Consider the following 25459-nt stretch of genomic DNA (forward strand, 5'->3'; position numbering starts at 1 on the left):
AATTAGTTGCAGTTCTTCCAGTTCAGTACAGTGAATATGCATTAGTTGATAAATGGATACTGTTGGTATTAGAAGAAGAAAAATCAGATAGTGGCAAGAACCCAGTGAACGTTTACTGGAGTCAGTTTTTTGAGAAAAGGAATACCTTGCTCTTGCGAAAATTGTGAAAGCTGCACTTGTACTTTTGCATGGCAGTGTGGGTGTAGAAAGGAGATTCTCATCATCAGCGAACATATTGAATGATGACACCACAAATGTGTATGAAAGAACATTAGATTCTCATTTGACTGTAAGATATGCTGTGGTGAATGTGTTTAAGAAGGCTCACTTTGTAATTATCACTCAAGAACTTCTTCAATAAGCATGCACAGCTGATGTAGTGTATCAGCAGTACTGTAAAGATACAAAGTGTTCGAGTAAAAGCGAAGGAACAGTGACACGAAGAAAAAATGTTTGCAAGCAAGTATGAAGAGTAACTTTGAAAACGAAAAAGTAAATGTCGATTGCGGTGAACAAGCACCAAAGAAAATGAAAATAAAAGAGGAAGGAAGGAGGAAAAAATTGACTGTTGACAGATTACTGGATAAACTTTTTGAAAACATTGTCAGTGATCTTACATTAATATGATAATTGAAAAACAGTCTTCATCGCAAATTTCTTTTAATCATAGTGACCAGTTTCAATCCTTGAGGGTCATCTTGAGACTCCAGAATAGCATGTGGATTTTCATGGAGCAAGCTGTGCCGACCCATGACGCTGAACTGACTGCAGTCAGTTCAGCATCGTGGATCGGCGCAGCTTGCTCCATGGAAGTCCACCTGCCCTTTTGGAGTCTGAAGATGATCCTTAAGGGTTGCAGTCAGTTCAGCGTTGTGGGCCGGCACAGCTTGCTCTGTGGAAGTCCACCTGCCATTCTGGAGTCTGAAGATGATCCTTAAGGATTGAAACTGGTCACTCCGATTAAAAGAAATTTGTGATCAAGACAGTTTTTTAACTATCAGATTACTGGATGATGCAAACTAGTGTTTTAAAAGGAGCAATGAAAAAACAACTTGGTGGGAACTATTGTGTCCTGGGCAATGCTGGAGAGTGCTAAGAAAGTTGGGGAACAAGAGGTGAAGAAAATTAGACATACAAAAGGAATAGAAAACAGGTGATAAGTGTGTAAGCAGTGTTATAACAGCATTTTCTTCAGAGAATCAACAACAAGGGGAGACATGATGATTTTAATTTTGTAAAGAACGCTAGATAATCTTCCACATTACATTTAAATATTAAAAGTTGTAAACATTTTGTTTGTATTACTCAGAAAATGGTACTGTACAGCTGCACTTTGAAGCTTTTTCTGGTGTCATATATATTTGTGCTATTTTAATAAAGTGCAATGACTTTCCTGATTCTCTTATAATAATTAATGTTATTGTTATTATTATTATTATTATTATTATTATTATTATTATTATTATATGTAATTTTGTTACAGTTTTATATGTTGATTATGATTTAAAAAATTAGGTGTGGCGTGGTGGTTATGGGAATGGTGGCCAGTTTTTTCTCCCATCACTCCCAGTGATAAATTCAAGTCAGCATATAGTGTCTCCTTTTTTCCCCATATAAGTAAAGTCAGTGTTTTTAATTGAAGTGGTCAGCACATCAGTAATATTAGTCTTAGATTTGGGTTCCATCCCTGTCCTCCCCCGTACTTGTGAAATCAGTGAGTAACAAGTGTCTGTACTAATTCCATCAACAATCATTATAATTATTTCATTAACTTTAATTAAATTTATTGTGAAACCTGTGCAGCACTGGCCACTGATCATTCAAGCCCAAAGTGTACTGCTTATTAATCTTTGGCGCACTCAGTGTATGACATTTCTGTGTAGGGAAATATTATGAAAGAAAAGCAGTAGGATATCAAACTGCAGAGATGAAAGCAGATCATGCTGACATACTTTCATGTTGTTTTATAAGAAACTGCTGAATTAGATTAATATTTTGTCTAGCATTCAGGTTTATCCTTATTTCTAATACTCGTAAAATTTCTGTATTCTGCTCTTGAACTAATATTAACAATAGTTGCGTTATCATGAATTGATGAAAAATTTTCATTTTGTGCAAAACCAGTCCACTGTAGTTAAGTTTTTAATATGTTCCTGAAAATATTCTCTTTCAGAATCAAATGAGGGAGAAAGAAGAAAAATTGAGAAAAGTTAAGCAGATTCTTATTGAAGATCGTCCTTCACCTCAGCTACTTTCAGCCAATTCGGATAGTCATATATCCCTGAATAATTTTAAATCTGACCATAATGTTGTATCTGCTACTACAAGCATGACTCCTTATTCTTCCAAATTAAAGGTAAATCAAAATATTCTTAAATGGAGATATTATTTATATCACACTACACTAAAAACTTTGTGAACATAAATGAACAGAAATGAAACATTTCACACTAAGAAGCATTAGTTTGATTTTGCCATACTTCTTGGAGCTGTTCATACATAACAAATATTAAATGATAAAACTTTCCCTCCTATCAGAAGTGATGTCCTTATTGTGGCACCTACTGTTGCGAATACACTCTACTATTCATTATGGCATGGGAGCAAACATCTTCCAAATGTCATCTGAAGGATGAAACACGTGCTGTCTTATTTCATCTTGTGGCTGGAGGATGATAAGAAAGTATACGACTTCTTATCACATCCCAGACATGTTCTATGGGAAAGAAATTGGGACCGGTCAGCCTAGCCCAGCCCAGTCCAGTTAAGAATCCATACATTTCTCAAAGGATCTGTGGTGTACACTACTGTGTGGATGATCTTGCTTTAACCTACCAGGATACGTCGTTCAGTACCCTGTTAATAAGGGGTATGTCCATAGGGTATGTCATTCCTGGCACATACTGATGACTTTTCACCCACTGCAGCAATTATGAAATTAGTCCTGGTGCTCGCTGTACCGCGGTTCCAGTAGTTAAAGTAAGAGTTTTGAGAATAAATACACTCTGTGACCTTTCACCAGATAGTCTACAGAGACCCTTGTATCTATTCATGACTGCAGTCGGAAATGGCTCATTGTCAAAACCACAGTCAGTATTCTGGCTACTGTGGCTCTGCACTGCAGTTCTGTTACTTGTGGCATGGTGTCAGTTGTAAACAACTTGGGGCAACTCAACATGACAACCCAGGTTCCAATAACCTGTTCCCAATGGTTCATGGTGGCAGTCTTTGGATTTCTGCTGTTTTCGTCCATTTAGTAATCTGAGCCAGATCAAGAATCCTACAGTCTTCTTGTGGTATAGTCCTTCTGGAAAGATCCGTGCCTACTTTTCTTGCCAAGCTGTTGTCCTCAGTGCAGCTCCTCACCAGTCTTTGCACTATGGTCAACTGCCTGTGATAGGTGTCAGCATGATGCTCCCACGCCCCTCACACCAACGATTTTACTTTCTCAAAGTCCAAAAGGTAGTGATAAGCTTCATGTTGACATCACCTGGGAATGCTGTGTTGCAGTCTCCACATTCCAGTAATGTTCAACACTCCCAATAGCCTTCGTTAACTTGCACGGTTCTTCATATGTAGGAATGACTTTTTTTTTTTTAATTGAAAATAGTTCGCATAAGGATGAAATACTAATCAGCATATCACACAGGCATGGAAATACTGGAGTATCAGCTTGGTAGCATTCAGTCAAGGTGTTCATGGTGGACACTTCCCATTTTTATTTATATAGTGAACAATGGTTTGATTTTTGTACACATTCTTGGACATATTGTTATATTTAAGCATGAAATTCTGTAAGTTGCTCATTATTTTGACTCTCTGATGACTACCCATAAATCAAAGAATACTCTGTTCTTCAGAGCACTGGTACAACCTGTAGTGGGCTGACGCCAGTACGGCGCCGTTCCCGATCTGTTGGTGGACTGTGTGGTGAAGTGTGGCTTGACCATCGGCCTGCTATACCAGCCCCTCTGGGAACTGTGCTTCAACCCCATATGAAAAAGAGGAAATCTGTAACCAGGCTAACTGACATTAAGGATATCACTGATCCAATGACTAATAAATATTGTCTCATGACTCAAGAGCAAGACTCTGGTGGAGATGTGGAAACAAGATTGTACAAGGTATGTACAGTTTTTAATGGTGTGTACATCAGGAGGCAGGTAGTGGGGTGAAACAGTAGTAAGGAGCAGAGCGATGCTCCAGCCAATCTGCCATGTCTGCCTATAGTGTGCTTTTTGTGGTGCACATAAAACATTTAGTGTTGGTTTCCAGGTTAGTTGAAATATTGTGGGGGTACTCATCCACTATTGTGTTGATCATGGGTGGCATAAAGCAAATGCAAAAAGCATTACATTAAGAAACGATTGTGATAGTTTTCTTAGCATATAAATTTTTCTAGGGAGAGTTGGAAGTAGAAGCTCTGACCTGATGCAACTCTCACCCCAGCATTACCAATTACCAGGCGAGGGAACACCTGGAGCGTGAAGTGTGGGATAGAGACAAAGTTCACCGATGCCATCACAAAGTACTCTCAGTCTCTCTTTGCATAGAATTCATAACACAGCTGCCTTCTGCTGTGCTCACCATTGTACCAACATGCTTTTCTGAGGTTATAGGAAGAAATGCTGACTTATTTTGAAGGGACAAGTAACGCTGTGTGACTGAAAACTTGGAAAAGGTTTCTAGTTAATCATTATGTAACCCCAACATTAATCATTTTATTTCTTTCCCGTGTTTCAAAGTGTGAAGAATTTTCAGTTTCAGAAATTTTATTAGCATACAGCCAAATTTAAGTGGATTATATCACAGAATTTCTATTTACACACACACTCACACACACACACACACACACACACACACACACACACACAAAATCAATGAAAAACAACTTAGTTGCAGCTGATACTTCCATCTACACAAATTGAGATTTGGTCCATACCTTCATATTAGTCACTGGTTCACATTACACCATAATTTGACTGGTGGTGTACTACCGAGTATATATGCCCTGGGAACCCAGCAATTTTTGCATCCGGGAATTTTTTATTGTTTTAGTTTTCAGTTAAATTTTTGTAAGGTTGACTTATAAGAACTAATACTCTAACAAAAGAACATTACTTCAGCCCACTAATGTTGAATAATACTGCAGCAATGAAACATAAACAAGAGAATAATACCAAAATGAAACTTCAATTACAAGGAAGATGGGTCATTTACAACAACAAAATACAGTGCACACACAAGTCTGCCAACACAAAAATGTTCAGAGGTCAAAGATTATGCAGTACTTCGTAACAATAGACATGAATGTGACGTCACAATTGTTTACATTTATAGCTGGTTGCGGGAAATATTGCAAATGGTGGTCTGAGAGGCATTATTTTCAAAGTAAATTTCTATGCAAAATGAATTATGTCAAGTTTCAGAATGTGCGATGAATTTCTTAACTCAAGGAGTGTTTGACTCCCATTCAAAATTCAACCCCCGGTCGCTAATGTATATTGTTGTCACGACTCCCGTGTTAGATTTTTTTTCTAACAATGAGATCTTGCCCTTTTTTATCCCTTTATGTCAGACAAAGGCACATTTATACAATAAATCATTTCTTTATTATGACCAAAGCTTATAGTATTAACATAATGTGGAACAAGTAATTCACCAAACTTAAAAATATTTCAGCATGCAAAGATTTCACAAACTTTTTTGATTACATAATCATCTTGGTGTTCTTTTCTTTTTTCCGTGTTTGCTTTAACAATACTTATTTTTTTGGATATGGTCTGCCTGTAGCAAAAGACAATTTTGTTTTTTTAACCCAAACATGTTTCACTGCAGTTATAGCATCTTCAGTGGGCTTTTATTTTTCATCTGTTGAAGATAAAGAATGTTCTTTACTGTTTGTATACATGTAACTATTAGTTTTTAAATTGTAATTACAGATATATTGAAAAAACACATAAAACAACACATTAGAAAAACCACACCATGTTGTAAAAGGAATGAATTCATAATTTATGTGGTTTTTTTTTCGAATACCTGTAATTATAATTTAAAAACGAATTGTTAAATACAAACAGTAAAGAACATTCTTTATGTTTAACAGATGAAAAATAAAAGCCCACTGAAGATGCTGCAACTGCAGTGAAACATGTTTGGGTTAAAAAAAAGAAAATAGTTTTTTGATTACAATTACGACACCTGTGTGAAGAGCAGTTCATAATATTTACAGCAAGTGATGACTCTCCTTTTTACCTGTCTTATTCAGATATGGCTTCTTGTGATATACACTCCTGGCAAATAAGAACACTCGATGCTGTATGTTCTTTACAGATAGAGCTGGAACAATGATGGCAGCGATGCTGTATGAATCTGTTTTTCCTTTTATGGCAATAGTTACATCTTGTTTTTTCTCTTGATTCGTTTCCTTCTTTAACTGTTGGTAGTTTGAAAATGTGTACAAACCTTTTATTTTCTCCTTCAATCAAAGTGATATCCTCGATATCGACAAGCATTTGATCATGTGGGCTTTTGTAAGTATCATAATCATTTCTGAGATGAATGTTCTCCGTGGAATTAAGTCATTTGTGTTTACCTTATACCGTATTTGAGCATTTATTTCTCTGATGTTCAACAAGCTAAAAAAACTGTAAGAGGCAAGCGGTTACTTATTCTTGAAACAGAATATTCTGATTTCAAACGTTCGACAACATCTACACCTTCTTTTGTTAGTTTGTAAAATATAATGACTTCAAGTTTGTTCGCTTCATCACTGTCACTGTCTATAGCATCGCTACTGTGCATGGTGGATAACAGTAGAACATTCTTTTTCTGTTTCTTTTTTGGGGCGTATGAGCAAATCAAGCAGTTGTTGCTTAGTTTTCCTCCAGGTGCAAATATGTTGCTGTTTAGTTGCCTACACTTAATATCCAGAAGTTCCAGTGGAATTTCTCTCTTATTCTTCTGTAGACTACCTACTACTGAGAGTTGATGATTGGCGTACATTTTGTTAGCCAATGGTATAGATGTAAAAATAATTGTCCATCGTCACGTTTCTGCCTGTTTTGTCAATCATAACACCACATTCTCTGCATTATTGGGTTCTTGATATGACCCAGTAGGCTGTTTGCCTGCATATACTTACATATTTAGCATATAAAACGTTCTGGCATCACAGAGCGCATATATGCCCACGGAATAGTTCTAACATTTCATTTATCATTGTCAATGCACTGGCACTATAGCTCTTCTTGCAAACATCCACATGTTCGTCAGATATTTCTCTAATAGTTGCCAGATTATGTTTCCTTTCTCTGAGCTCTTGTAGATTTGTCATCCGAACATATAGCTTGGAGAAGAATGTGGAACCTTCATTTGCTCATCAATGCAATAAAGAAATCTAGTGCACTCCCATCAGTGGCCCATAGCTCATCAGTATTGAGATGCTGTGCCTTTTTCTCTCCTGTGAGATATAATATACCAAAGAAAGCAGATAACTCTTCAAAATCTGTCTGTGGGCAGTCTCAAGCACTCCATTAATAAGATGCTGCCATTCTGTCAACTTCTTGGTTTGTGTATTCCACAATGCGACCAATCACACTATCTGGAAAAAATAATTTCCAGCATTCCAAAACTGTTTTCGTAATTTTTGCAATGTCCTTCACACCTTGAAGCTGTGTTAAGATATTTGGACCGTTAGTTTTTGCTGGAGGAGCGTGTTGCGTCAACCATTCTGTTATTCCATCCTTACCAAGAATGGTTACATGATCTGTATATTGAGAAACAGCTGTAGCAGAAGTATCAGATTCGCTGTGTGACTGATCTGTTTCAGCATTGATCTCTTCATGCTCAGAGGGTGTGTCAGTATCTGATGACAGACCCTCTGTGTAAATATCCTCGTCTAGTGGTTCATCTAGCCACATAAATATCTGTTCCTCTTTCATGACTTTTTCCCTGAAAAGTTTTATATATTTTCATATCCTACAGAGAATGTCATGTACAATTGCTTCATTCAATTCATAAAACCCAGTAAGAGTACTTAAGGTTTTTACAAGTACAAGAAACAGACCAAAAGTGAAGCAAGAAGCAAGGCAATATCCCACAAAAGGAGAAGTAATTGTTATGTAAAGACTCCCTTGTTAGAAAAAATGTAACACTGTGCACCACTTCAAATAATGGCACAACTAGCAAGCTATTGTTGAAATTTGATTGTCGAGTCACAGATTAATTGAAGCACGGATGGATAGATAGATAGATAGATAGATAGATAGATAGATAGATAGATAAATAGATAGATTAGTTTTTCGTTCCATAGATCCGTGTTGAGGAGATCCTCGTGGATGTGGAACATATAACAATAGTAATAGTATAAATATGTACAACACATCATTTGTTTCTATTAAAAAATTTGTCAATGGAGTAGAAGGAGTTTGCCACTAGTAAGTCTTTCAGGCTCCTTTTAAACTGATCTCTATTTGTAACTAAATTTTTTATGTTTGCTGGCAAATTATTGAAGATGATTGTTCCTGAGTAGTGGACCCCTTTTTGAACTAAAGTGCTTTTAAGTCCTTGTGCAGATCATTTTTGTTCCTGGTATTGTACGTATGAACTGAACTGTTTGTTGGAAAAAGAGATATATTATTTAGGACAAATTTCATTAAGGAGTAAATATACTGAGAGGCAGTAGTTAGTATACCCAGTTCTTTGAAGAGGTTTCTACAAGACGTCCGTGAGTTTACTCCACAAATAATACGTATTACACGCTTTTGGACTCGGAAAACTTTTGTTTGACTTGAAGAGTTACCCCAAAATATTATACCAAATGACATTATGGAATGAAAGTAGGCAAAGTATGCAAGCTTTTTTCACTTTTATGTCGCCTATGTCTGCTAACACTCGAATTGCAAATACAGATTTCTTAAGGCGTTTCTGCAGTTCTGTGGTGTGCTCCTCCCAACTGAATTTATTATCAAGTTGTAATCCCAGGAATTTAAGACTGTCAACCTCTTCTATCTGCTCTTCTTTGTACTGTATGCATATGCTGGGTGGAAACCTCTTACAGGTTCTGAATTGCATATAATGAGTCTTTTTGAAGTTTAATGTCAGTGAGTCGGCTTTAAACCATTTATTAATATCCATGAAAATATCATTAGCAGATCTTTCTAGAACTACACTCGACATGCTATTTATTGCAATACTTGTCATCTGCAAACAAAATGAACTCTGCTTCTGGCAGTGTAACTGATGAGAGATCATTAATGTAAACAAGAAAAAGCAATGGCCCTAAGTTGGATCCTTGTGGGACACCACATGTAATTTCTTCTCATTATGATGATGACTGATGACTTAATTCACTAGTCCCTTGCACTGACACCCTTTGTTTCCTGTTAGCGAGGTATGACTTGAACCATTTTGCAGCACTGCCCGTGACACCATAGAATTCTAATTTATCTAAAAGGATGCTGTGGTTTACACAATCGAATGCCTTTGACAAATCACAGAAAATACCTGCTGCTTGTAACTTGTTATTTAATGAATTAAGTACATTTTCACTGTAGGTGTAAATAGCCTTTTCGATATCAGAACCCTTCAGAAATCCAAACTGTGTTCTTGATAATATGTTATTTGTGGTCAGATGGTTGAGAAGCTGCCTGTAGATTACTTTTTCTAAAATTTTTGAGAATGCTGGCAAAAGTGAAATCGGTCTGTAGTTTGATGGCATCTCTTTATCCCCTTTCTTGAATAGAGGCTTAACATCTGCATATTTCAGCCAGTCAGGAAATGTCCCAGCTATAATTGACTGGTTACACAAGTAACGTAGAATTGTACTAAACTCACAAGAACATGCCTTAATTAACTTTGTTGATATTTCATCGTAACCACTAGAATGCTTTGTTTTTAAAGATTTTATTATAGAAATTATTTCTTTTGGTGATGTGAGTGACATATTCATGTACCTGAAGCTACTTGTAAAGGCTAGTTTCAGATATTCAAGGGCATTATTTACCGATCCTGACAATCTCATTCTATCAGTAACGGATATAAAGTACTTGTTAAATAGATTTGCCACACTATGCCCATCGGTTACTAATGTGTCATCTACCCTTAGTGCTATTTGCTCCTGTTCCTTTCTGGTTCTACCAGTCTCCTCTTTCACTATATCCCATATTGTTTTTATTTTGTTCCCTGACATTGCTATCTTCTTCTCGTAGTGCATTTGTTTAGATGTCTGAATTACTTTTTTTAATATCTTACAGTATTCATTGTATTTAGCTAAATCATCAGCATTGGAGCTATTCTTGGTTGACAGATACATTTTCCTTTTTGTCTTACAGGAAATCTTTATTCCTTGTGTAACCCATGGTTTTATTATAGACTTCTGTTTAATTTGGATAACTTTTAGAGGAAAACAGTTTTCAAACATGGTACTGACATTGTTCATGAATGTGTTATATTTTTCATTCATGTCATGAGCACTATAAACATCTTTCCAGTTCATATCTTTGAGCAGTTTTCTAAAACACTCAATTTTTGGTTGATTGAATACTCTCCTGTACTCAGATTTAGCAGTCTTGATAATCTGCTTAAGACTTTACATCTAAAACAAGGAGCTGCATGTCATGATCTGATAGTCCATTTAATCTGTATTAAAGCCACCAGCAATCAAAATTTCTTTGTTTCTTACTGTTAAATAACCCAAAAGAGCTTCTAGATGATTTATGAATAGATTATAATTTCCTGCAGGTGCTCGGTAAATAGTTACTATTATATAGGATCTGTTATGGAACTCTACTTCTGTTGCACATGCTTCTAGATGCTGCTCTAAGCAGAATTTATTAATGTCAATGTTCTTGAATTTATGGCAGTTTTTAATAAATGTGGCAACTCCTCCTCCCTCCATATCTACTCTGCAGAAGTAGGAAGCTAGCTTAAATCCTGAAATGTCTAACATATCTATACCAGTGCTCACTTGATGTTCAGAGAGGCAGATTATGTCAATTTCGTTAGATGAATTCATTTCATCGATACAAATGAGTAGTTCATCAACTTTATTCCTGAGTCCCGGAATGTTGTGGTGTAATAAAGATAACTGATACTGCATACTAATGGGATTATAACTGCTTTGGTGAAGATGAACTGGCAGTTTTTGATGACTTTCTGTTAAACATTGTTTAAATGGAGGCTGTATGCTAAAATCTGACTCCTGTTCATCTATTTTCTCAAACTGAGTGTGTCTGCCAATCTCTCTCAAAACTCGTTTTCTATACCCCTTCCCTATCCTAAAAAAGGCATCCCTCTGACACCTGTGACCACTGGTATTTTACCACTTGTGACAGTGTCTCCCCTTAAGTTTTCTGCAATCAAGCCAGACAGTTTTTCCTTCCCTTTCCTATTGAGGTGAAGGCCATGCCTATCAATAGCATCCACAGAAATCAAACCAATATGGGACCCTATATCTGTCCTAGGCAGCCACTCCAACTCCAAGTTCACCCTCCCTACAGAAGAATTCAAATGAGGCCGATCATGGCGTCTCAACACACACACAAATCTCACACTCGTATGCTTCGTTGCTGATGCTATCTTCACCAGGTCACTCTCTATGGAATATTCAGAGTCTCTGTCAATACTGTTTCCCGGACCACCCACTATAACCACGGCATCCTCCTTCATGAAATCCTTGCATAGAGAACCTATATCCTCTGTTACCTGACCCAGATCTGCACTAGGCTTGAAAAAGTTTGTGACCTGGTACTCTGGACCTAGATTTTCCTGCAGTAGTTGGCCAACACCTCTACCATGGGAACTACCTAACAGAACTTTCTTTATCTTTATAAATTTCCCTACCTTTTTCAAGTCCTTGAAAGCTTGTTGTGCCCTTTCTACAACTTCAGCTACATGAGGCTCATCCGATTCTGACTGAGGCAACAGGTCAAATCTATTTTCAAGATTTATCACAAAGCTGTCTGATGCTCTCCTTTGCCTGTTCCCCCTATTACCTGTTGTTGCCACTTCCCACCTCTGTTCACCCTTCTCCCTCTTTAACCTGTCCAGATCCTCCCTTGCCTTGTCTAGGTCAGCTTGAAGAGCTGCAATTTTCCCTTCCTGTTCCAGTATTTTCCTATCTCTACTGCAGATTCTACAATACCACTGGTGAGCCTCATTTATGTCCCCATTTCCCACGCCACTACATTCGCCCCAATGAAAGAAACTACAACACCCATCACACCATACCCCGGAACTAAAGATTCTACAGCATGTCACACACTTCTCACTCTTGGCAAAAACAGAAATCATATAAACTGATTTAAGTACTGGCTAATAGGTAAACAAAGGACCCTAGAAACTATTCAGGCAGATATAAATAAGTTGAAATAGTAATGAATAATAAACACTGGTGAGTACATATAAGTTTAAGTGACTTTTTACTTACGATACGCGCGCATGAAATTAAGCCTAAAGTCTGTGCTATAGGTGCGAGAAGGAAAATAAACTTCTTACCCTGTTTAATCATATTTAACACTTCACCAACACTTCCACTAATGGAACAACACTTATAATATATTTATACCAGCTGAAAACATTTACCTATAAGTTTAATTCACTGCTTACTAACGATTCACGCGCGTGAAATTAGGCATAGGAGAAGAAAAATACGGGATATGAAAGAAAGCATGTCTAGATCGTCAGTTCATTATCTTTGAAACGTGCTAGAATATTTAACGAAAATAATAAATTTTAGATATTTAAAAGGTTTCAGGCCCAGAAGACTAGCTATTTGTGCCACTATTTAAAATTTTACTGGCACATTTGTGTTTGATATGTCTTAAAGGCTAACAAATGCTAAAAAAAAAAAGACCAAGCTTCAAGGTTAGTTTTCATATTTATTTTTGTTCTTTCATAGATTAAAAATTATACAATGACGACGGTACATAATGAGTTATTGAGCAATGTCAAACATAACTGGCTTCTCTATGGAAAAGTCGAAGTGTTTTGGCATACAGAGATATGTTACAATAAGAGCAATACTAATTCGCTTCTTTTCTACTTGTTTTGCCAATGAATTGTCTAGTTTTTTTAAACAACTCTAACTTTGCCTCCCCCCCATTGAACCATGGACCTTGCAGTTGGTGGGGAGGCTTGCGTGCCTCAGCGATATAGATGGCCGTACCGTAGGTGCAACCACAACGGAGGGGTATCTATTGAGAGGCCAGACAAACGTGTGGTTCCTGAAGAGGGGCAGCAGCCTTTTCAGTAGTTGCAGGGGCAACAGTCTGAATGATTGACTGATCTGGTCTTGCAACATTAACCAAAACGGCCTTGCTGTGCTGGTACTGTGAACGGCTGAAAGCAAGGGGAAACTACAGCTGTAATTTTTCCAGAGGACATGCAGCTTTACTGTATGATTAAATGATGATGACGTCCTCTTGGGTAAAATATTCCGGAGGAAAAATAGTCCTCTATTCGGATCTCCGGGCGGGGACTACTCAGGAGGACATCGTTATCAGGAGAAAGAAAACTAGCGTTCTACGGATTGGAGCGTGGAATGTCAGGTCCCTTAATCGGGCAGGTAGGTTAGAAAATTTAAAAAGGGAAATGGATAGGTTAAAGTTAGATATAGTGGGAATTAGTGAAGTTCAGTGGCAGGAGGAACAAGACTATTGGTCAGGTGAATACAGGGTTATAAATACAAAATCAAATAGGGGTAATGCAGGAGTAGGTTTAATAAAGAATAAAAAAAATAGGAGTACAGGTAAGCTACTACAAACAGCATAGTGAACGCATTATTGTGGCCAAGATAGACACAAAGCCCATGCCTACTACAGTAGTACAAGTTTATATGCCAACTAGCTCTGCAGATGATGAAGAAATTGATGAAATGTATGATGAGATAAAAGAAATTATTCAGGTAGTGAAGGGAGACGAAAATTTAATAGTCATGGGTGATTGGAATTCGTCAGTAGGAAAAGGGAGAGAAGGAAACATAGTAGGTGGTTATGGATTGGGGCTAAGAAATGAAAGAGGAAGCTGTCTGGTAGAATTTTGCACAGAGCATAACTTAATCATAGCTAACACTTGGTTCAAGAATCATAAAAGAAGGTTGTATACATGGAAGAATCCTGGAGATACTAAAAGGTATCAGATAGATTATATAATGGTAAGACAGATTTAGGAATCAGGTTTTAAATTGTAGGACATGTCCAGGGGCAGATGTGGACTCGGACCACAATCTATTGGTTGTGACCTGTAGGTTAAAACTGAAGAAACAGAAGAAACTGCAAAAAGGTGGGAATTTAAGGACATGGGATCTGGATAAGCTGAAAGAACCAGACGTTGTACAGAGTTTCAAGGAGAGCATAAGGGAACAATTGACAGCAATGGGGGAAAGAAACACAGTAGAAGAAGAATGGGTAGCTCTGAGGGATGAAGTAGTGAAGGCAGCAGAGGATAAAGTAGGTAAAAAGACGAGGGCTGCTAGAAATCCTTGGTTAACAGAAGAAATATTGAATTTAATTGATGAAAGGAGAAAATATAAAAATGCAGTAAATGAAGCAGGCAAAAAGGAATACAAACGTCTCAAAAATGAGATCGACAGGAAGTGCAAAATGGCTAAGCAGGGATGGCTAGAGGATAAATGTAAGGATGTAGAAGCTTATCTCTCTAGGGGTAAGATAGATACTGCCTACAGGAAAATTAAAGAGACCTTTGGAGAGAAGAGAACCACGTGTATGAATATCAAGAGCTCAGACGGCAACCCAGTTTTAAGCAAAGAAGAGAAGGCAGAAAGGTGGATAGAGTATATAGAAGGTTTATACAAGGGCGATGTACTTGAGGACAATATTATGGAAATGGAAGAGGATGTAGATAAAGACGAAATGGGAGGTAAGATACTGCTTGAAGAGCTTGACAGAGCACTGAAAGACCTGAGTCGAAACAAGGCCTCCGGAATAGACAACATCCCATTAGAACTACTGACGGCCTTGGGAGAGCCAGTCCTGACAAAACTGTACCAGCTGGTGAGCAAGATGTATGAGACAGGTGAAATACCCTGAGACTTCAAGAAGAATATAATAATTCCAATCCCAAAGAAAGCAGGTGCTGACAGATGTGAAAATTACCGAACTATCAGTTTAATAAGTCGCAGCTGCAAAATACTAACACGAATTCTTTACAGACGAATGGAAAAACTGGTACATGCGGATCTCGGGGAGGATCAGTTTGGATTCCGTAGAAATGTTGGAACACGTGAGGCAATACTGACCTTACGACTTGCCTTAGAAGAAAGATTAAGAAAAGGCAAACCTACGTTTCTAGCATTTGTAGACTTAGAGAAAGCTTTTGATAATGTTGACTGGAATACTCTCTTTCAAATTCTGAAGGTGGCAGGGGTAAAATACAGGGAGCGAAAGGCTATTTACAATTTGTACAGAAACCAGATGGCAGTTATAAGAGTCGAGGGACATGAAAGGGAAGCAGTTGTTGGGAAGGGAGTAAGACAAGGTTGTAGCCTCTCCCCGATGTTATTTAATCTCTATATAGAGCAAGCAGTAAAGGAAACAAAAGAAAAATTTGGAGTAGGTATTAAAATTCATGGAGAAGAAGTAAAAACTTTGAGGTTCGCCGATGACATTGTAATTCTGTCAGAGACGGCAAAGGACTTGGATGAGCAGTTGAACGGAATGGACAGTGTCTTGAAAAGAGGATATAAGATGAACATCAACAAAACCAAAACGAGGATCATGGAATGTAGTCGGATTAAATCGGGTGATGCTGAGGGAATTAGGTTAGGAAATGAGACAAAGTAGTAAAGGAGTTTTGCTATTTAGGAAGTAAAATAACTGATGATGGTTGAAGTAGGGAGGATATAAAATGTAGACTGGCAATGGCAAGGAAAGCGTTTCTGAAGAAGAGAAATTTAACATCGAATATAGATTTATGTATCAGGAAGTCGTTTCTGAAAGTATTTGTTTGGAGTGTAGCCATGTATGGAAGTGAAACATGGACGATAACTAGTTTGGACAAGAAGAGAATAGAAGCTTTCGAAATGTGGTACTACAGAAGAATGCTGAAGATTAGATGGGTAGATCACGTAACTAATGAGGAGGTATTGAATAGGATTGGGGAGAATAGAAGTTTGTGGCACAACTTGACTAGAAGAAGGGATCGGTTGGTAGGACATGTTTTGAGGCATCAAGGGTACACAAATTTAGCATTGGAGGGCAGCGTGGAGGGTAAAAATCGTAGAGGGCGACCAAGAGATGAATACACTAAGCAGATTCAGAAGGATTTAGGTTGCAGGAGGTACTGGGAGATGAAGCAGCTTGCACAGGATAGAGTAGCATGGAGAGCTGCATCAAACCAGTCTCAGGACTGAAGACAACAACTACTAACTTTTGCTACAGCTTCTTTCTAAGTGATCCTTTAAATAGACAACAGAAGGCAGCCCCAGTCAAGTTACAGGTAGTGAGACGTCCGTACCTTGCTCTTGTATGAAATTAGTCCAGTTTTAAGCTATAGGTGGCTTACAAAAGGGAAAATGTGTGTTAGGTGCAGCTGCTATATTCACTGCTCTAAAATCTGCTTTCAGTCAGGACAAGTATGTCTTTTAGCTCTTTCATTCCTCAATTTTTCTGAGTTTATTATTACTATTTAAGTCTTACTTGTCATTTACTTGTTTTTAAAAGACCCCCAGGTACCTTCTTTCGTTTTAGAATAATAAAGATATTTTTTCCATAAAATATTTTGTCCATTTTAAAAATCTTTTCGGATTTTCATGTTTCTAAGTTTTGACTCTGGGGTTTATTTTAATACTTGATTAATTTCTTAAATTAGGTTTACTTACCAGTCAATGTTGAATCACGAAAGTTACTGTTCGAAATTTATATTTAAATATCTTTGTGAGTTAGCAGGTTAAAATAAATAACTCTTTTATATTCACTTGTTATAAAAGCATTTTATTAAAGAAATGTTTTAATTATTATTAGACAGCACAAAATATAATTTGTGAGTGAGTACTATAGGACCTCAGAGGATAACTCACTTGGAGCTTTTTCCGAGAGCATTGGTTCTTTCTGTAATAGATTCTTGTCATATATGAGTGTTCTGAATGGTCCTCTGAAGTTTTGCCTTCTTCTCTTTAAGCTCTCTGATTGCTGTCTCAACAATCTTCCTTTTAGTCAGATCATCCTTTTTCATGGACTCCTCATCTTTTTGCTTTTTGAGATCTTCAACATAACAATCTTGTGCGTTTCTCGTGGAGTGTACAAGAGACTTTGTTATAGCCACTCCTTGGACTCTGCCGTGGGTCTTGACTGCTCACTACAGACTCTTCCCTCATATTCTCAAAGAGGCACTCTTTGTTGACTGAAAATCCTCACTCCACAGCTGCTTGCCTGTGCAACAAAGTGAGGGCATTTCTATTGCCTTCTGCAGCTCATGGCACATTGCATTCTGATTCTTGAGACATTTCATCCGACCGTTCCTCCTTTTTGTTGAATGTTTTGAATTTTGTTTTCTAGTTCCTCTTTACAACAGAAGCATATTGCGTTTTCTGCATTATCGGCGCATCTACATCTACTTTCCATCCAGTTGCTTTCCACCAAAACATGTAGAAAGGATTTAAATCATTTGGGACCAGCCTCCCTGCACACTATGGTGGGATTAAATCAGGTAACAGCTTTTGTCAACCTAAAATGTAGGGAAGATTTCTCCATCAACTTTGACATGAACATAATCGTTACTTTTCTGCATTCATTCAGGAATGTAGTAATTTCAAGAGCTGTGAGAGACGTGCATTTCCTAAACTCATTTCTGATGGTAAACCCAATCTTTAACGTGGTTCACACCCATAAGATCAGATTCTTTGTCCAAATTAACTGACGGCGAGATTTACATCAGCTGGACAAATCGCATCATTGTTGACGCCATAATCTCTGTCAGAGAAGAATGGAGGAATGGTGCTAGCAGCCAATCAAATTGGAAATCCTGAATAAAAGGTGTTAAGTCTCCAGCAAGAGCCTAGAAAAAGGTGACTTTCAGACCGAGTAGCTTGTTCTTGAGGTGATCTTCCACTATCTTGTAACTTAATACATTTTGGTTTGTTTTTGTCTTACCAACAAACAAATATTTGCAGAAATGGAAGCATTATTAGAGCTCGGTGAGCAACTTCACATTCTCCAACCAACAGATCGCACAAAACTGTAAGGGAAACAGTTCCGTTTCCATTGTCGAAATGTGCAGAACTCTTCTGGCAGGAACACCCTTACAAAGTTTGTACAAAGCAAGTAAAAACTTAATTATCATCCATTGTCTCTCCTGTATTGTGGACGTGAAGGTGCCGTGAACAATGTGAAGCTCACATGTTCCAGTTTTCAATAAATTGGTGTCTACCTCATCAATTTCTTTCAAAAAGTTTTAAGTTACCTTACAAAAGCGAGATTGACATTAAGACCGTCCCAATATCGCACTAAAATGTCCATCTGTATTCTTTTCCACACTTTGTTCAAGGATTCATCAAAACAAACAACAATCCTTAATCCATTTATGAGGTCAGCTTTAACTTCAGATTCTAAAAAAGGGAGCTAGTCTGTATTGCACAGTAGAACTGATTTTGTCCTTTTGTAAATGCATGCTTTTGGTGAATTCACTATTGGGAAACATAGTGGGTAAAATTAATGCATCATTCACAGTGACTTGTGTGAAACGATGCACTCCAAACACTACAATATTTCCGCCTTTGTTGTTTGATTCTTTATTGTCATCCGATCAAGTCCTCTTAGTTAAACATCCCTGGGTGTTCACGCTGCAGTGAGGTCCTTCCGTGGAGGCGCAACAATTCGAGCAACCCACGTTGCTGTTGGTGGTCCAGCCGAGTCCATAGACGTGGTAGTGGAAGTAGAGTCTACCTGCTGCGTTGAAGATGTCATTGTCAATCCTGTGTAAACATACGAACTTGCTGAGCTTCTCATCACAGCTGCTTTCGTGACATGTTTCTTGTATTTTGTCATGTAACTTGTAAGAGCTAATCTTCCCGTAGTATGGATGTTAACAAGGGTCCCAGGACATATCCACATTTAGCACTATGAAGGTCTGTGGGTACATTCATCAACCAATCCTTAAGTGCTGCATCAGAAAGACAGTTGTCTTGAAAGCAAATCGACGTGGTGCTGTCGCAATGTTCATTGGTGAGCAACCTTTATTGGAGAGAGATGAACCATAGATATAAGTAAGGTTGCGCCTCGTTGTTATACATGTTGAAATAAGACACAAATGAGTGATACCTACCTTGTCAGTTAATAAAACTTTGCTCCACGTGTGAGCAGAATTGAACTCATCAGGTGAGCCCAGCGTACTGATTGACAACTGCCTAACTGGGTGATTTGAAAAGTGAGTTAGGCAGGTTTAACAATCCTCTCTCTGCCAAGCAACAATCAGCATAAGTTACAAAATTATTAGTAGCACTGTGTTATTTGGCCCTTTAAGAAACTATCGGTCATGAAACTTACCAACCAGTTTTAATCCAGTAATCTATTGTGTGTTTCTAGCTAATTTTACATGTACTGTAGAGCACCCCAGTTATAAAGACAAAAGTTATTAAGGCCACCGCTGTCTCTGACCAAAGTTCTACAGGCTGAGTGGCATATCCCTTCGCCACCCTTTCGTTCTAACTTGCTCCTCGCCATGAGGCTCCTCCTCTCTCTTTTTCTCTGTTTCAGTTGCTACTTGTTACTTGCTCTCTTCTCCCCTCCACCATTTTTAAGTTATGAAGTCTGGTGGTTACAAATGTCATTGCCTCCCAATTACTTTACATCTGAGATGCTGTACTAAATGTAAAATTTCCAAAGTGTGTTAGGACTTGTTAGACTTTTTGTTGTGCATATACCGATTTCAGTTTAAAGCCTAGGTTGTATACCGGCGTACATGTTGATTTACCTGTAGAGAAATGAATTACCCACAGTCCAAAATATGGCATAACTTCACATTCGCTATATTGATCATGTCACTTTTTATGTATCTGTATGCATCTAAAAACATAACAAATGTTCGTCAGGTATTATTGTGTTCACATTATGTTTGCTCGCTGTTCTTTCATGTACTTGCACGCCCCCTCTCTGTATTTTGGTACCTAGTCAAGTCCGCAGTAAAGGAAACAATCTGGATGATATTTCGGATTTTACATACCTTGTAAAACCTATTTAAGAATTTACGTGCCAGAATAGCTCTGTGTATTTGGATCATGGAATAGGAACAATTGCCCTTGAGGTTTTGCGTGATCTGGTGGTTGGAGAACATAGATGTTGCAGTGTTGCTCTAGTAACTGCTTTCGCATCTGCAAATATTTATTGTGAAGCTAGAGCCCAGAAACAAACCAGTACTAGCTCCATGGTAGTCAAAGATAATTTCAAGAACAAGCTACTCGATCCAGAAATCACGTTTTTCAAGACTCTTGTTCCAAACTTTTCTTCTTTAATTATTGACCACCTTACTTATTGTTAAAGTTTTGTGCTTCTCCCTGCTAGCTAGTATTTTCCTCTAAATACTGTCTCGATGTTTTTGGTATTTGGTGTGTAAAGGGCAATTGTTTTATTTGTATTTTAAGTCACGTGAACAGCAGCTGTACGATTATGGCATTTCACAGTATTGGGTTTTTGAGCAGGCATGTAATGATATTAGCTGTTCAAAGCAATGGCTCATCCTTCATTTGTCCAATTGCTGTCTCGCTCACCTCACCTCACAGTTGTCTCTCCTTCCCTTCATCCAGTCACTGGTCCACCTTTGTAGTGGACAGCTAGCACCGTGGTGACTGCTCCTATTCTGTCCCATCCTTCATTGCCACTACAGTCCCAGTCAGGCAGAATACATAGAAAGATACATAGACCTTGCAGTGAGTGCTTGCAGCCTTATGTCAGTGCATGTTCAAATATTACTTCCGGTTACTTTTGGAAAGCTCTTTGATGCACATCAGTATTTGAACTGCATGTTTGTGTAGTATGAAAGTAGAAGTACGAATTACGCCACATGCAGCAGTTTAGTTTCCGAAACACTCTGTGGTTCCTGTCTAACCACACCCTCAAAGATAAAACATCAAAAAATTGTTGATGTCGAATATTATACATGAAAGTTTAGCTTTTCGTGTAACTATCCTGTACTTATATTGATTTAAACCATTAACTTTTCCCCTTTGTGTGGTTGTGGGCATAATGTTGATGTTGCTATTGGCTGACTACATAATGAGTCTTATGCTCTGAATATCTGGTATCATTGGCTGGTGAGAACACGTGACATGACCTGTGGTTCCCCACATGCAACGCAATCTCTATTTCAGAGCTCTGGAGGCTACAGTGCTATAATTGGTGGAATTTGTATATATAGTTCTGCAATATGAAAATAAGCTGTGGCATATTGCCGCACATCAGAGAGCTTTCCAAAATGTTTGTTTGTGGCTGGTAAATGCGGGGAAAAGAAAATCTGTCCCCCCCCCCCCAAGTTCATACATCCTGTACTACGAAGTAGGAGTAAAGTAGTCTAAATCGGAGGCTTGGTGTGGGGGGGGGGGGGGGGGGGGGGACGGGACTGAAAACATTCTTAAGATTGTTAGAGACAGATAACCTCATCTGGGACAAGTTTAGAAAAGACCTTTTTTACAGAAACTTGCTGCCATGCACCTCAAGTGGTCTTGCAAAATCACAGAAAACTTAAATCAGGATAGCTGATTGTCGATTTGAATCCTATTTCTGAATACTAGTCTCAATCTGTCACATTTCTTGATCTGTCAAAGGTTTTTCACCCAGTAGATCATCAAACATTGCTGATAAAAATTTGAACAGTGTGGTTATAGGAGGACTGCCAAACAAAAATTATTGCATCATTTCTAAGCAGTACTTACAGAAACTCGGTATGATGCAAACTGACAAGCATCTCAATTCAGTAACTGAAATTTCATGTGGTGGTAAAATAGTCAAGCATTATGGGCCTTGGGACTCAGTACTTAGACCTCTGCCATTCCTCCTGTTTATCAGTGACTTGAGTCTGAAAGCACACACTCACTGAACCATTATATTTGCAGACACAGCCAGACATTTCAAAGGGGCAACACAGCTATAGTACAGAAAGCGGTGTACTCAGTTAATGAACAAATAAATAATTGGCCTATAAATAAAGATGAGACTTCCATGCTCTATAAAATCCCAAAATACACAAGCTTTCATGCACTATCAAACTATAATTCTTGCACAAGGAAGTGAAAAATACATTAAAATACGCACAAAAATTTTTGTTCCCAATTTATTAATTCACTTCCCGTTTTGCACAGTTAACAACTAAGAACATTCATAACTTTTTCTAAGAGGTTCTTGCAGTTAGTTATCAGTGCAAATATTTCTATAGGCAGAAAATGATCTCTTCGCGTAACAAGAAGTTATAGGTGCAAATTTGAACTAACATATTTGTGACAGTGTCAGATCAAGCACTTCATTGCTGCCTTAACCACAAAATACTTTTTTCACTGAACAAAAGAATCTGTAGTCTGCATTCCTGTTTGACACTGTCCAGTTTGTTCTTTGCATTTACTCCTATTTTCCCTCAGGCATGATTGGGGAACCTCTGGAATTCCTCAACAACTGACATTGAGTCTACCAGTGGCAGACACATGGCTTATAATTTCATTATTGTAGAAGGCAGTTCAAAGAAAGTTTTCTTTTGCATTCAAATGCTTCTTGTGCATCTCTGATAGACAGGCGTCATCTGGCAAGAAACAGTTTACTATTTAAAAGGAAAGAAGTAATTATTTTAGAATTAAATAATAAAGTAATAATTTTATTGCAATCAATTTTATTTCATACAGATGCCACCAAAATTGTCCGATTAAAACATCGCAGCTTTCAACCAAATACCCCATCTGATAAGAATGGGATGAGGGGATAACAGTAACTCAGGTGCACCCTTTTTATAAGCAGCTACACGTGCAGAGGCTTCTGAAAACACCTGTATAGGACAAAATATGATTTTTATAAAGATTATTTTATTTTTATATCTTTGGGACCATTAAAACTGATGTATCCCTAAATGTTACATGTGTCTTTTTAGTTGCGTGTATAAAATTATTGATGTTACTATGATTAGAGCCTATTGATTCTGCAACACGATGGAGCCCATGAGCAAGACTCGTGTTTTACATTTGGGTAAAATATTTTAATTACTTTCCAGCCTTTAGCATCTCTGGAGCAGCATTACATAACAGCAGAAGAACTGTGCTTCTATTAGATTATTTGGCCACAGACTACTGAAAATATAAGACATTTTCTCAGGAAATTATTTATAAAAGTAATTATTTAAAATGATATTTAATTACATTATCTGGTCAAAACTTCTGCAATCTATCATCAAAGAAAGTAGCACATGTGGAGTTATTTGCTTCATGCAAGACTTCACAGCACGCAGGATAGGGCTGACCAGGCACATCCTCAGTTAACTTTCCTACCGTCAGGTTAGGAACTTAGTGCCCCATAGAATCAGCTGTTTCATCTACAGATGTCTATTTATTTGAAGTTCTCAACTCTTCACAAAGTTTATCCAATACCTGGTGAACAAAAAAATAAGTATTTTTACAATGTGAAAATAGTTATTATTTATTTTTACACAAAATTAAATTTATTTTGACAAATACATTGTGTAGGCCATCCTGATCATAAGATTCTGAAACATAACTACTTCTTGATGTCAAGGGATCAGGGACATCTTTTGATGCATATTTCTCAGGGGAGAGAGAGGAGTTGGAGGGGGGGGGGGGGGCAGGAGCAGGCACGAAACCTAAAGAGTTGGGTTTCCGTATTTCTGAAGTGCTACATCACAGTACTGTGTGTGCAGGAGCAGTAATAAAAAACTAGATTTAGTGTGTTGAGATTCTTTTGTTTTTCACATTCTTATAATATCTGACACATATTAGACATGCTGTTTAACTTGATATATTTAGTACATTTTATATGAAAGGATGAAACCTCCTTGGGTTATATGGATATGATTATTAGAAAACTGGCATTACAATATAGTTAATTATTTAAAATACATTTTCTATTCTTTTACAAAGGACAAGTGCCATAGAAAATTTTTGGGAAAAGAATAGCTTACTACTTTACTATAACAATCCTGTTAATCTGTCGGATGGAATACCCGTTTTCGCTGATTACTGTCTTTAGATGGGCAAGTTCTTGAGGTAAGCTCAACTACATTCATATTAATATCTGGTTCTTCATGGAAATAGAGAAAGATTGTTGTTTGCCTTTATTGGATGTCCTGGTTCGAAGGAAGAATGATGGTTCTCAAGGGGATTCAGTTTACCAGAAACCCACTCATACTGATTTGTACCTGCAAGCATCGAGTTGCCATCACCCATCGCTAATCATGAGTTTGCTTAAAACACTTGTCCATAGAGTTCATACTGTCTCAGATCCAGATAGCTTACCTCAAGAACTCGCCCATCTAAAGACAGTATTCAGCGAAAGTGGGCATTCCATCCGGCAGATTAACAGGGCACTAACAGTTAAAACTAAGAAGCAGGAAGTGAATAAAGAGGAGAACATGCCAGAACAGTCTTTAGCTTTTCTTCCTTTCGTTGGCAAAAATAGCAAGAATCCTCTGAAAATTTCAGGTTAAAGTGGTTTTCTGCCCACCATCGAAGATTGTGGGATCTGTTGAGGACAGTCTGTTACTATGAAAGGCCGGAATTTACAAGTTACCATACCAATGTGGTATGGGCATACATAGGTGACACCAGATGCACCGTGAGAGAACGCTGCACTGAACATCGTTACACCCGCCTTTTGCAGCCAAGCAAGTCCGCTATTCCTGAACATTGTATTTCTGCTGGACATTCAATGGAGTATGAGAAAACAATGATTTTATCCACAGCAACGTCTTCCTGGGACTCCATTATTAAAGAATCCGTAGAAATACAACTGGCGCAAAATCTGTTAAACCGTGATAGCGGCTACCAGCTGGACAGTGCATGGAATTCCATCATCTCCACGATTTGCTCTAATCAAAGACGACAGAGTGCGTTGACGGCTGCGGCAAACAGCAACGCAGACTGAGTTCTGCTATTCCACCACTGCCGGCGGGCAGTGTGGTTCATCTATCAAGTTTTCAACGCCGCAGAATAGTTACAGTACGCTATATATTGCGGAACGGAGGACGTTTTCACCAGTCTGCGACAGCTCACCTGAAGATGACTGGCAGATGCCCAGTTGAAATATCGTGCAAAGTATTCAGCGACGACTGGCTGCAAGCCCGAAATTTGTTTGAACATGTAATACTCTTTTTAACTGTAGAGACTGTGTTGACAAACTATAGAGTGAAATAGATTCATACAAAACAGACCTCCTGTTATATTGTGGTAACTATATGGTATTTCCATCAGAGAGGGCCCCCACTAGGAAGGAGCGCGTCATTGGAGACACCGGTAACC

At 38.0% G+C, this 25459-nt stretch overlaps 1 protein-coding gene across 1 annotated transcript in view; it reads left to right on the plus strand.

The window, feature by feature from the left end:
* LOC126337770 (kinesin-like protein KIF23) overlaps positions 1–25459 on the plus strand; it is a 138927-nt gene that overhangs the window by 90878 nt on the left and 22590 nt on the right. Inside the window, exons 13-14 of the mRNA XM_050001497.1 lie at positions 2174–2356; positions 3861–4124. Coding sequence (XP_049857454.1) covers positions 2174–2356; positions 3861–4124 — 447 coding nt within the window. The remainder of the gene's footprint in view (positions 1–2173; positions 2357–3860; positions 4125–25459) is intronic.

The sequence above is a fragment of the Schistocerca gregaria genome, chromosome 1 (genome assembly GCF_023897955.1).
Source record: "Schistocerca gregaria isolate iqSchGreg1 chromosome 1, iqSchGreg1.2, whole genome shotgun sequence".
In the NCBI taxonomy this organism is placed as follows: domain Eukaryota; kingdom Metazoa; phylum Arthropoda; class Insecta; order Orthoptera; family Acrididae; genus Schistocerca; species Schistocerca gregaria.